Genomic DNA, 14,941 nt, shown 5'->3' with positions numbered 1-14,941 from the left:
TTAGTAACGTAAATGTTTACATATATTAAATAATTATTATTTTACACATGTTTATATAATTTTTATGTATACTCCGCTATTTAATAATGTTTCGATCTACGTATAATCTGTACCAATTAGATAGGAAGTGTACCATGACCGATGAAAAAAATTTAGAACAAAATTATATACCAAGTTATGAATTAAAATTTTTTTAAATTTACTGTTGTCATCTCACATTTACGAAATTCTTAAATTTAAAACATAATCCAATAGTATAACAATACGAGAAGTGGAAGACTATTGTACAATGAAGTGTAAATATTATAAATACTATCATTCTTACTTTTTATACCCATTTTTGAAAATTTTCAAGTATCATATTTTAGTCATATATATATGCTACCACTTAAAAATTTATCAAATCAGACGCATGTTTTGTTTTGTTTTTAAAATTGTGATTTATATATATTTTATGTGTATATTTAATCATTAACTGTAAATAACAATATCTACAATTTTACTTAAGGTATGGACAACAACAGTTTATCAGCAATATTTATAAATATATGTATTGTATCTTAAATATAATATTGATACAGAAGGAATGTTCAAAGTAAGACATTTTATATTTGAAACATATTCTAAATTATCTCTTCTTATGCCACTTACAGAAGTCCATTCAGTAATTATATCTATTATATGTATTTGTTATTTAATATAGATAACGACTTTGTGTATTTTACTAAATTACTATTGTATGATAAGGCTCAAAATTCCTTTGCTCCTTTAATACAATTAATCCAAATTTCAGTTATTACTAAATTTTTAGCAACAATAATAACTTAATTTTTTTTCTTGCTTCAATAATTTTCTATTAATCTGATGTTTGAAACATTCAATTACTAAATTTTTACATGTGCAAATTAGTAATTTAAATAAAATTATTCATATTCTATTTTACTAACTGCTTACATAACATTAGATACTAAATGTACTGTTTTCAATATAAAGCTCATAAGAATATGCATCTACCACACATTACTGTTGTAACAGAATAAATTGTTTCTTTTTAATATTTTTAATGTAAAGAAGCATTTATAAAAGACATTATTTCCTATTAAATATAATACTCAAAAATTGTGATGGTGCACCTCCTTTAAATTTATATTTACATATAATACTGCAAACCATAAAATAACATAATACATATATGTCATATTATCATCACAAAGAAATAGAATTACTTTTGAAGAAAATAATTTTTAGTAGTTTTTCCCTTATCTTTTGTTAATCTCAAATTCGTACTTTAACATTAGTAAAATCTTTACTCACCCTAAAAAGATATTTATGACTTTGATTAGCAGCATGATAGGAGGCTAGGACGCATTTTTGTAGAACTCTTTTTAGTCGCGTAATTGATGATGTATACGCTAAACGTACAATACAAGCACTTGCTCGACCTTCAAAACTTTATACTATTCATTCAATTACTCAAAAATAATACTTATTTACAGGTGAAATTTTCAAAAATCCGAGAATCCAAATGTTTCTTGATCACCCTCGGTGACGAAACTAATCAATAACTCTACATTAGTGCTACCGTGTGGCAAAATCTAGAAGCTCCTTAACACTACTCGATGAATATATTTTTAAACTGAAAATAAATCTCATAGCATAAATTTATATAAATTTTTTCATTAATATATTGTTCTATGTAAAATAAAAAAGTATGTATACGGAAACTTAATTACATAACATTTCTTTTTACTCTAATTTTAAAACAAAGCTCAATTAAAATGATTTATATTTTACACAATGCTTAACTTTTTACTTCTTTTAATTATTTGATTTGCGGTAAAACTATTCAAAGACAATTGAATTCCTTCTTCTCATTTAATCATCATTTTTTGCTTCCAATGCATTACTATCTCTTTATTCTTAACTTATTAACCGACACATTTTTCGATTCAAGGCACTTGATCGCTGAGGTATATTAACTAGAAAAGGAGTAGTTAAATCATCTTATTCAGTGCAGATATAATTATGCCTTAGTATGCTTTCTAATGCAAATGTAATTTTAAAAAAAGTAAAATCTTTATAAATATCGAGATAACTCGTTTTCGCTGATTACAAGGTTAATATATTTTGTACTTTTTATTTACATACTGGTGTTCGAAAACTGTTAGTAGAAGTTGCAAGAATAAAAAGTTGCGTTTGAGGCTTTGTTTTTTAGTTATTAACGTTTAAAAATATCACTGTAACCGAGCAAACCACCTTACACCAACGAATATATGACACGTCATGACATGGGAGGTACAGTGATTATCTCATACAAAATCTCATACAAATCGTAGAGAAGAAGACAGTGACATTCAGCGCCATAAACGACATTACCGACTTCTGCAGCACTACCCTGTGCTTCACCATGCCAAGCTTTGGAAGAACAGAATCATTTCGATAATGGAAGCTAAACTTTGAGGAGCTACTTGACCTAATAAACGAATGTAGCACTTATTTTCACCATTTTCTTTCAATTATACATTATTTTGTGATGATAAAGTAATAAGTTAATTAGTTTCAATTTAGTATAATTAGGTAAATTTAATTTATTACATTTTAGTGTGCTTTGGATATAGGATTAATTGATTTTTCTTTAGCTTTTCCAGTTTTCTTTGTTTTGCGCGTGAATGTTAGTGTAAAGTGATTACTTGCATAGTGTACGTTGCGTTTGCAGAACATAATGAAGTATACATTTGAAGAACTTTCTAACATTCACCTGTATCATAGTGAAACAAAGTGTAGTGCCACAGAAGTCGGTAATGTCGTTTACGGTGCTGAATGTCAATGTTTTCTTCTCTACGGTGTACCAGGTAAGATGTCGGCCATATACCATTGGTTTGGAGAATCACTATATTCCCCATGTCCTGACGTGCCCTATATTTGTTGGTGTAGTGAGATTTGCTCGGCAACAGAGATATCTTTAAACGTTAGTAACTAAAAAACGAATTCCCAGACGCAATATTCTTATTCTTGATTTTCGTTTTATTTCAATTACTAGAATTATCCCTTAAATTTTCTACCATTAATTGCTAAACACCCTATATTATATGCCTCTCAAAACCACGAACCCCTGTAAGCTCCATTCTTTACTTATTATTCAAAGTAGAAAAGTTCAGCCCTGTAACCTAAGTTTACTTATTTCTCTTTTCCCCTTTCTGGCAATGAGTAATAACAATAGCTTAATATCCAACTCCCTGATAAACTCTCATGCTACTCTTTATAGTTACCTCTTGTTAGTTTTCGTTTTATACAGAAACATGTCCATAATCGTCTCTATCTTAAGCCCGGAGACCGAAAACATCATTAAACGAAAAAATGCATATTAAAGAATACTATGACGTGAATTCGTATTGACCCAGTGACAGTGTTTCCGGTTGGTTTTCGCCGATCAGAGATTTATTCAACCCAAACCAATACCGGTACCCCTATTTAAAAGGAGCTGGCCGTTTTTTTACGCTCATTTCTGAGCTTAATATATACGTACGTATATTTATCCCTCATACTCACACTGTTACACTAATTGCCGAACAGTGCGTCTAATGGCAGTGAAGGTCTATTATACAATATACATGTATAAGAACCTATATCTTCTGAACGCATGACTTCCAGAAGCTATGATTTTTCGTCTCGATCGGCCATCGATGCTTTTCGGAAGTACAGTCGAATATATCTGTTATATAATCGCTTTTTACCCATCATGTACATTTTTTTGTTCTGCTGCTTGGGAGCTCGCGAGCCCGCTTATCATTTTCTTGTCACTTCCAACGTTACCAATCGAGCATAAAATAAAATTACAACATTCGTAGTGATTGGAATTAGAAATTACTATGAAATTACAAATAAGGTATAGGACAGTATATCCTATAATCGCACACAAAATATAGAATTCTATATTTTTACATGTATAATTTATACATTAGGTTCATCAGAAAATTCTATCATTTTATTTTCAAAGAAAGTAAACCAAGATTTTTTCAATGAGTCTTTTACCAATTAATCTGTGGTATAATATTTATCATTACTTATAATTGTCTTCCAAGTACCTAAAAATTTATTTATCACCGTTACATACGTAAATTTTCTCATTCTTGCGATTAAAGTATTGTTCAAATATGTTCGCAAGCTGATTTTCAACGTTAAAGTTTTTCCCATTAACGAATTATCGAAGAATTTTATTAAACGGTAGTCAGATGATGCGAAGTCAAAATTATATGAGAGGTGACATGCTATTTTTTCTCCAATTTCATTCAACTTGTACTGATTCCTTCAAGATGCGTAAGAAGCAAGCGTTGCCGCGGTAAAATACTCTTTCCTTTCTCCTTGCTAACCTATATTTGTTTAATTGCTCTACAGCGCAAGGCCAATGAATATTTTCCACAATTTTACGAAGTTATTCGTAATTATTTTTACTGATTTATTCGGAAACGAAGCCCGATACGAAAAAATGTTGTTCTTTTTTTTCATCTTATTTTTGCATGTAGAGTCACCTCCTTGCCGCTTGTACCACCAGTTCGGAAACACCCTGTATATCAACTTCGTCCAGTTAACATCAATATGAACAAAAGTTAATCTGCCGGTACACGCTTCATTATCAAGACTAAAATTTTTTAATTGAGATTTTTAGAAGCACTTTCACACCATAAATACAAATGCAGCTTTTGTCCCAAAAATTCGACATAAATTTTGTGTTACCACTGTTTTAGGTGTCTGTTACAGTTATACAAAATATAATTCTAAAAAAGCATTTTATCATACAAGATGTTTATTGAATACGATACTAAAATCAAATAACTTTTTCGGTAATATTGCACTGTTTTTCAATAGTCCATATTTCAGCAATTATGATGAGTATATACTTCAACTTTCTGTCATTTATCGAAATTTTTGAATGGAGTTGCAAAGATGCACGTGAAAACTGACAACAGAACTTTTCGTACTACTGTCGAAAGATCGTCAATAATGTAACCATACAATCCAATATACATATGTAAATATGTATGTATGTACAGGTTGACTAAGCAAATCCTGCAGATTCTAACGTGCGCGCATGTGCAATTGAAATGAAAACAGGCGGGCACGCCATCCCCACTACTCTACAGTCGTAGACTGTCTCCTCTTGAGGAGATTTTGATTAGATAGATAAGTGGTTTTCAACCAACCGTCGGTAATGTCGCGCGCTGATAAAAAAATAGGAAAGTGGAAAGACTATGTGCCCGCCTTGTCTTTCTGCCTGACTTAGCACATAAGACAATCATTTAATAACACCTAAGACGTTAATTTCCAAAAGACCCAAATAGAGTAAACCTTAGGAAATGTGTCGACATTTTTTAAGATTTAGAAAAGTGAAAAATAAACATGGCAATTACAGTAATGTTTCTCACAGTGTCCACTAGCACGGAACTTAAACAGGACAGTTTGAGAAGCAGAGACACTGTTTTCGAGCCTCGCAACCCGCCTTCGTAATTTTCCAAACGAAGATAAGGACAACGAATAAAAGAGAAGGATGAAACGAGAGTCGAGGTAACCAAGCGATTTAAACACCAGCGTTTTTATTTTTAACTTATTCTGTATGAAAAAGTTAATAACATATTGATGAGATTGTTCTGATCAAAATGAGACCAAACACGATATAATTTGAACTATATATGAATACTTATTGAGTATTAATTTCATTTCGTAATATATCGCTTTGGATGAATTACAAAAACGAATTGCTAGAAAAATACATTAAATATCTGTATACATTGTCCGTTGAATGTGGAAGGAGAGACATCGTTTGGTGGACAGTGTAAGGGCAGAGACACCATTTGGTTATTTGCAATAACCAAGAAGCGATTGAATAATTTTTCGCTCACCCTACTTTCGGTTCCGGATATTTCCGACACAAGGAATCAAAAACTCATTTTGCTCAAAAATACATAATAGAAAAGTTGTGAACAATAAAAAAAGAACATTGAAAAATTTTTTAAAACTTCCAAAAATTTTCCTGAGCTGAAATACATTTATACTTTTTATCAAAATATATCTTCGCTACAAGCTTCTGATAAATTACTCGAATGTAACCCTTTTAACCCTCACACTGTCCACCAAACGGTGTCTCGATTCTCACATTGTCCACCAAACGGTGTCTCTCCCTCCACGTTCAACGGACAATGTGTACAGATATTTAATATATTTTTCTAGTAATTCGTTTTTATAATTCATCCAAAGCGATATATTATGAAATTAAATTAATCCCTCGATAGGTATTAATAAGTAAATGTTGTTCAAATTATATCGTGTTTGATCTCATTTTCATCAGAAAAAACTCACCAGTATGTTAAAAAAATTTCAGATAAAATAAAGTAAAATTAAAAAAGTTATATTATTCTATTATGAACTGTCGTGCTGTGAAATCTCGTAAAAAAAACTGGGTCGCGTAACGTTACACGCATGACTGACTGCGAGCAAGATAACATAGGCGCAGGAGTAACGCAGTCTTACTGTATAGGACCATCTAGGTAGACACTGTGAGAATCCAAACTGGTGGCTACTGTGAGAGAATGTACTCTATCTGGAAAAGGGGGCCTTAATACAATGATCTTGACCTTGGGATATGTTGTAGAGGGGAGGGTCCTGAGTGACATGCACTTTGTCTGATGCGTGAGACGATAGTGGTTCAAAAGTTACGAGGAAAAGAAAATTGTACATGTTACATTACATTTACCCCAATATAAGTGGTTAAAAATGAAATTGCATATGCCTTTGCATAGGACTGCGATCCTAATAGTGGTAAGGTATGGTTAGGTTAAGTTAGGTTCGATTTTTTGTCGGAATTCTCCAGCCACCCATGCGGGTAAAAATTGCAAAGAATCAGTACTTGAAGTGAAGTAAATGTAATGTACCAAGTATAATTTTCTTTTTGTCATAAATTTTGAACCACGGTCGTCTTACGCCTCAGACAAAGTATAGATTACTTAGGGGACTTTCCCCTCTACAACATATCCGAACTTCAACAAAATTAGAGTTAAGGTCCCCTTTTCCAGATAATTACCAAACATTTTTTTGTTATTCCTGAATAATAAAAGTATTCTTTTGCACTTTAAAAAATTGCTTCTAAAGCCCAGAGATTTCTGACGGAAATGAAAACAAGCATGTCGCTATAAATTAATAGTCACTGTTCCCGTGCTTCGAAAATCACATGGCTCATTTGTTATCGCCTGTTTACACGAGGCACAATCGGGCACCTATCGTTGTTTATAGAAATGTAAATGCGAGAGCCTTACTCTATCGCGATTGGCTGACCATCAGAAAAAACGTAACATGTTCTCCTCCATCTCCTACTTCCTGACCGTAACTCCTCCCTGAACCTCCAGGTTTGCTTGGTCAACCTGTATGTACATAAATATCTTTTTATGCGGATGTAACAAATGGGAATCTTTTACGTCTGACAACTTTATCATTTTTGGTGGAAAGATTGAATATAATTCATAATCTCACCGCTCTATGCATATCATAGAAGGTACATCAAACCTCTGTTTTTTTGCACGACCGGTATTTCAATTCGTAGAGCACGAAGTCCAATAAGGTGACAGGTCTGTTCGATACGTCATCAGTGTCTGTAATATGTGTCATTCAGTGGCGGCTCGTAAGAATTTGTAGTGGTGGGGTTATAGCAATAAAAGTAAAAAAGGTCAATATGGATTGAAAAAATTGTATCATTAATAAAACTAAAGGTAATTATTTAGAAAGCGGACAGTATCACCGATTTCGATCATTTTTAAATATGTTGCAAAAATCAACACTTTGAACATCATTTTCCTATACATGTATAGGAAATGTATGATACTATACACGATACTAGCCCTAACCTGCACAGCACATTGCCTATTACAAAATACATATGTACAAGTATTGCTACGAAATGAATTACCTAAAATACTATCGAGTGGTATTGTATTACAAACAAGAAAATAACGGTTTTTAGATAAATATATATGTGTAAATTTAGTAGCGGCTATAACGAAACAGGAACTTTTATTTTATATATATGCGACACTGTAGTCCTTATGGAAGAGCCGCCACTGGTGTCATTGTGTATATTTCAGATGTTTTGTATTTGTTTAAAACTAAAATTTACAAGATTATTAACATTACTGTTAACAGCGTTTATACAGGGCGTTCCAGTTTTTCCAGCCAAACTTTGGCAGCATGTTGTATGCGTATAAATAAGAAAAAAATATATGAACATAGGTCGTTTGAACCTTTATTAAAAAGTTATAACAAGTATAAGAAATGCGAAGGGAACAGTAAATTACTACAATACAATCCATTCTTGCATAAAGTACAACTTGCTTTATGTTGATTTGCGAATTATAATTGAAAATGCGAGGCACTCATTGTGTTAATGTCGTGACCTCAGATACTTAATATTCCGGTTTCAACGATGCAATTTCATTAGCATGGAATAAATTCTTATATAATAAACTATTTGAAAATGGTTTAAATTTATTATTATTCCTTTAGTAGCGTGATAGAAGATTATTCTACTAGAATAAAATTTGAAAGTTGCAATATGTTTGCTTTGAAATTTAATGCAGTTACGTTAATACAATATTGTATTATTGATTATTATTAATTACCTACTTATTCATTCTACTACATGAAACTCAGTAGAAGAACAAAACTATTACTTGTAAATTAATAACAATAGATCTTGTGCATATATTGTAAACAAATATTTTTATTATTAAACTATTATTACAAATAATTTATGCTTTTTAATCAAATTTGCAGAAGTGTATTAGATAAATTAAAATTATAAAATGTAAAAGTACAATATAATACATAATAATTGATTAGTCAAGAATTTGTTATACTCGTTTCCTACCACGGATAAAAAAAATTTAATTTCCTTACGATTCATACTTTAGTTAAATTATTGTGTAGTTCGAAATTGTTTTATTTAATAGAGCAAAAGTCTAGCTGAAAAAGCATTTACGAAAATGTGACCTTTGAATTTTATTTCAAATGAAAGCGAAAGTTACTTTTGGTAATGGAAGCGATTTTCATTTTCTTTTTTTTTTGTGTAATTTCGTATACTCCTAATAGAATGCGAAACGAAATTTGTATTCGGTTATAAATTTTCTCGCCTTAGGTTGCATCTATCTTTGTCAAAATGCCTATAAAATTGCGGTCACCAAGGAGTTTCATAAGTTCAAGGAACTACGGTAAAACCAGTTAATATGCCCCAGTTGCCACAAAGAAACGTATACCGTTACATGTAAAGATTATACTGTTTTTACCGCCAAATATTTATGAAATACTTATACAAGTATCTACGGGAAAAATTGCATCTTCGAAAAGCGTCTAACGGTAGGCGTACAAGCACAAGATCGAATGTACAATTCTGTAAATAATTAAAGCACCGTGTTATTTCTTTTATAAGAATTTAATACGAGGTATAATTTCCGAGTTTATATTACATTCGTTATTTTGAATTAGCATGTAGAGTAATCATTGACAAAATTATTTTGCGCATTACCAAATAGAAATTAAGTGGATATTTCATAGATCTTTCTAATCTTAAAGGTGTCAAGTGGAAAATTTTCTAACGAGGATTTCTCGTTACAGAACCCAAAATAACGTTGGGGCTGACGAGCTTATTTCGGATAAGCATGTGATTCCGGGTTATTAACTAACGGTTAAGAGAAAATGTTCAATAACCAGTGTATTAGCTAAATGTGGAAGTCTATCAAGCACGCACACACTTTCTATTACATCCGACGTAATCGTACAAGAGTAACACAATCATTTTCTACTCTACGACAGACTTTCATATTTCTTAGACTTCAGCCTCAACTTTTGACATCCCTTATACAGCGAAGAATTCTATGTTTATTTAGGAATATTTGATTATCTCCTATGTGATATTTACCTAAATAGCAATATTTCATTATATTGTTGATCAAATGTGAAATATTGAAGTGAAACTCTTGCAATTTTTATACACTTATTTCTATGAAATATATCCTTTCGCAATGTAATTCATAAGCTGCAATTATAGGTTAGGTGCTACACCAAAAATAATGTAGAACATTCAGTGTGATTTATATATAGCATGAACTACCTTAAAACATTCGTCACGTTCACCTATAAGAAAGATCACGATTATATAAGAATGCAAAGTGCATGTTCGTTTAACAACACTTCTATCATTTGTATTATTTAAATAAATAAAAATCTACGAAAGGTATAGTTACAAAGTAGAGTATGTAGGCGCGTGACATTACTTTTATTTAAAATATATATTTCAATTATAACGCTATTCATAACAAAATATAAAAAAATCATTTTGTCATCATTTTTAAACCTTTACTTTAAACTCTTGTTTATATACGAAGAACAATAGTTACCTGTATCAACAAAATTATCACAAATATACACGAATTATTTCTTCATAGTGGGTATACTTAATCTATAAATTAAAAAATTCGTAATAAAATAAAAATTCATTTTTCTTCAAATTCCTTTGAGAGTGTTTCATTTTATAGTACTAAACGTACTCTTTACAAACTATTCTATGATTTAGATATTTTGTATGAATCGATCGTATCTTCCATTCAATTCATTTTCGTTTTCAGTTAATTAAATACTTATGTTAGAAGATGTTCATCGATTACACCTATTTTTTTTTTTTGTTAGATACCTGTACAAGAAAATTGGTTATAATATTGATAATATTAAAGTGTATTCGTGTAAACAGAAAATGGACATAATACGTGAAACAAAATAAAAAAAACCATACAGTATAGGAATCTCATGAAAGATGGATTTCCCTATGGCGTACCGGTTTTTACCATCATACGAACAAAAGAAAATGACCTTTCTAAATGAGGAAATAATTTTGTTGTTTGCGCGTATAACTATTTTGCAACATGGTAAGATATAACTATTTAATGCATCTTTTTATAGGTATCAAGCAAGCGAATATAAATTTTCATACAGTAATTATTAATAAATAATTCATTGGAATAATTAATTTTCCAATGAAATAAGTTTCCCTTCTTTAACTAACTTCGAAATATAACTCAGACTAAAACCACTCGTTACACTAAGAATTAGAATTATCGCGATGATAATTTTTTAGTGAAATATAACATTTAGTACAATGTAAAACCAGATTCAGTTAGAAGTATTCGATTAATAAGAGATATCGGCATAATAACTTCTTGTATATTTAAAAAAAACCATGGTATTAGATAATCTTTTAAGTCGTAATCCGATTACTAATACATACCTTAAAAGTGTTGGTATCGAAAAGCGAAACTTAGAAATTTAGTCACCTGCTGGGTGTAAATAATTAATAATTGATGAGTTACTCTGCTAGAATGTGTATAGATCGACAAGTTTAACAAAGTCCTTTGGGGAAATATGTTAAACGCAAAATGTGCTGATCGAAATGAAATTTGATAATTAACTTTTCATTTGTCTTTGTCATTTATATTCTTCGTTATCTTGTAAAATTATGCAATAGTGAATTGTAACGCTAAAAGTACACTGCTACTACTTCGAGATCAAATAATCTAGGCTGAGGTAAGGAGTTGAAGTGCTGTAAAAACAACTTTCTCCACATTTCTTGTCAAATAAAACATTTGAGAATATTACTAAGAACAAACTAAAGGAAAATGAGGGCTTATGGGAACGTATGGCAGACAGGAAAAGCAACGAGACTACCGTTCTCCTAACTCAAGAATTTCCTATTCAAGAAAGCATAATTTACAATCAAGTAACGGAAATGACACATTGATATACTTTGCTGGATCCATTCCATTAAATTTCAAATTTCCGTCAAAAAGATACACGTGAATCATTTTTCTGAGGATCGTCAATTAAAGAGTGTTATTAACAATAGGATATTATCAACAAACAACAATGTAAAACGAAATCAACTGTACATTAATATTGAAATTCTCCCTTAAAATATCGATTATAATTTAGTGCCAATTTATTGATAAATTTATATTTATTATTTGAATTTTTTAATGATTTCTTGCTAATCAATCGTTAATTAAATTTATTAATCGAACATTTGGAGATTCAATTTATCTAGTTGTATTACTTTTACTTGTTCTAATAAAATATGCAAAATATTTAAACTCACGTAAAAATAACATAGAGGTAATATGTATTTTTATTAATATTTACATTAACATAAATCTTTATATTTTAACGCAGCACATTTATTCGTGATACAATATTTTTTTCGATATAACATCAATTTAATATTTCACGATTACTTATCTTTTATACCATACATATTTGCTCTTTATTGTATCAAATATATTGAATGCCTTTTTACTAAATAAATTCATTGATAAGAAGAAACTAAAATTCTGATGCGTACAACGAACATTTATACAAATGTGACTTTTTTTTAACTATACTTCTTTATAAAAATAAATGTTACATGTTGATGGAATTAAAAATGGATTAATATGTTTCACTTCTGTATTTGAAGTTTCGCGCAGATAAAGTCTCTTAATCATCACGAATCAAACTTAAAAGTTTGACGAATCTTTCACGAAGTTTTCACGAATCAGAATAAAAGTCACAAATCAAACTTAAGCCACTGTGTAATTATTGTTACAGCAAAAGCCAACAATAGCTTACGTCTGTGCAATTAAATGTTACAATACTTACGCGATCATTATTGCAAATTACGTTGGTCCCATTTTCCGCATTACCGGCTGAAATCTTCGAAACCATAGCTGACATATTCGAACAATCTCTTGCTGTCAACAATTCTGGTATCAATCATTAAACCCAATGTAGACATGCAACGATGATTTGCATGCACCTACTTCCGAAGAAAATCAACGTAACCCCGTTTCGAGTTCTCAATGATTACCGAAAATTTCACTTTTATTATGCTTGCATGCATGCACTATTTACAGAATGTCACAAACGATCGGCAAACGTGTATAAAATCAATAGTTCATATCCATCGAGCGTGTTGTGAAATAGGTTTATGTAAAGAACAATTATGTTTTTCTTCAGCGTCGTGCAATACAGCAGTCCTCTAATTATCTATTTATTTAACGGCGAATGATTCGTACACTCGCGGGCAAACATCGACCGATCACAAGCGGGTCGTTCGAAACCGAAGAAAAACTCGTTGAACGAAAAAAGAAACCAGCGTATACCGCTCGAAGCGTGGAAATAAGGACCCACGTGTGCACACGAACTATAAAGCGATGTTAGTATGGTCGCGTACTAAAGCGGAATACCTACGAGCGCACCGGTGTGTTTGCTAGACCGATCATGCAAGCCGATCTCCCTCCATCGTTTCACAACCAACCGTCCAAATACCGGTACCAAGAGACGCTTTTTCCTCATCTCAAACTTTACACTATCGAACTTTATCTCTGATGTAAGATTTGGAAAAATGATGAACTTTTTTTGTTTCAGTTTAGTTTGAATTATGAAGACAGAAATTAAGTATTCAATGAGTAAAAATAACAGAGCAGATAGTCGATAAATAACCAGTAATCAGAAAAATAAAATGAAATAATTAATCTAGAACATACGTATCATGGTACACGCGAATTCTTTTAAGTTTGTTACTTGCAATTTATTTAATGCCACATTATAATATTTTGTTCCCTATTCCTTCAACACAGAATATATCAAGTATTTTGATAAAAGTTGTTTTTAGAGGAAATTCGATGTATAAAAATATCGAAAATATGTAAATTTTAAGTAAGGTTAGGTTATTTACAGAAGGATACTTCGTACAATACATTCAAGTCAAATTTCAAAGTAATTCACTATCACAATTAAATTTAATGACTGCAATTTTATACTCATTGTAATAAATATTTTTTCCATATACAAATTTTATTTTTAACAATTTGTTCTAATTACTGTTAAAACCAAAAATACACGCGAGCGCGCGCGTATTTGTGAAATCTTAAATCTGCCCTGATTTCTCTCGCAATTATTTCCGGTACATAAATGTACACTTACTTAAATGCTAATAGGTTGTTATGAATGAATAAGAAAATGCTTTACGGTCAGTCTGCAGTTTTTTAATTACATTGTGAAATTCGTGAATCAATAAAATACGTTTAGTGTTTATTAGATTTGCCTTCATCTACTTACAGTTGATATTAAACTCTTGTAGAGACATATGCATAACTCTCTGTTGTAAACTATGTATTATATAAAATCATTATTTTTAATTATTATAAATCATTCGTAATTGAGCAATATTATTTTTTAAATAGGTGCGATAATATTTTACAACTTTGAAACGATAACCAGTAGTATAATTATACTTGTATTTATTAAAATAAATTTGAAAATAACCTTTTAATATACAAAATTCCAAAAAAAATGGTTTTATTTTAATCATTTTATTATTTGATTTCAAAAGTACTAATATAAACACATGTATTGAGAAGAAAAAGATGTATAAACATGCAAAACTTTACAACAAATAAAATTGATCTACGATGTTTTCTTTTTTTCGGATTACTATTATGAATTAACACATTTTTAATCTAATGGTGGTAAAATATAGTACATACAATTAATAATTTTCATTAACAATCTAAGTAACAAAAAGAACAAAGAATAATGTTTCTAAAACTCAAAGCAATTGTTACAAAAAAATGAGTAACTCAAAAATTCCCGCGTTTATACAACTGCCTATGGAAGAAAACAATGTCTTATACATAGCAAACAGTTTCTCAATGAAAGTGACATATTTCTGGCATCAATCTCGGGAGACTTACATGATTGCGATGAAATTTTTTTTCATTGGTTGAAAGACTTTAACATAACGTAATAAAAAGTTTTAAAGAAACTAATAATTTGATAAGAATATAAATATAAATTTTTGTATTTTTCTAAATTA

General features: G+C 30.4%; 1 protein-coding gene across 2 annotated transcripts in view; it reads right to left on the bottom strand.

Moving 5' to 3' along the window:
* Nucleotides 1–13,288, bottom strand: part of LOC108573398 (long-chain fatty acid transport protein 4) — a 47,267-nt gene extending 33,979 nt beyond the window's left edge. The window contains exons 1-2 of one of the 2 annotated variants that reach the window (XM_017935843.1): nt 12,885–12,901; nt 12,724–12,815 (exon numbers count right to left, since the gene is read on the bottom strand). In XM_017935843.1, the coding sequence (XP_017791332.1) occupies nt 12,724–12,798 (75 nt within the window). In that variant the 5' untranslated portion in view covers nt 12,799–12,815; nt 12,885–12,901. Of the gene's footprint in view, nt 1–12,723 lie in introns of both variants that reach the window. The other variant, XM_017935851.1, reaches the window with a different exon arrangement.
* Between the last annotated feature and the right edge of the window lie 1,653 nt (nt 13,289–14,941).

This window comes from Habropoda laboriosa, unplaced genomic scaffold (assembly GCF_001263275.1).
Source record: "Habropoda laboriosa isolate 0110345459 unplaced genomic scaffold, ASM126327v1 scaffold20, whole genome shotgun sequence".
Classification (NCBI taxonomy): Eukaryota; Metazoa; Arthropoda; class Insecta; order Hymenoptera; family Apidae; genus Habropoda; species Habropoda laboriosa.
Note: the sequence above shows the minus strand (reverse complement) of the source record. Positions and strands in the feature narration are given on the sequence as shown.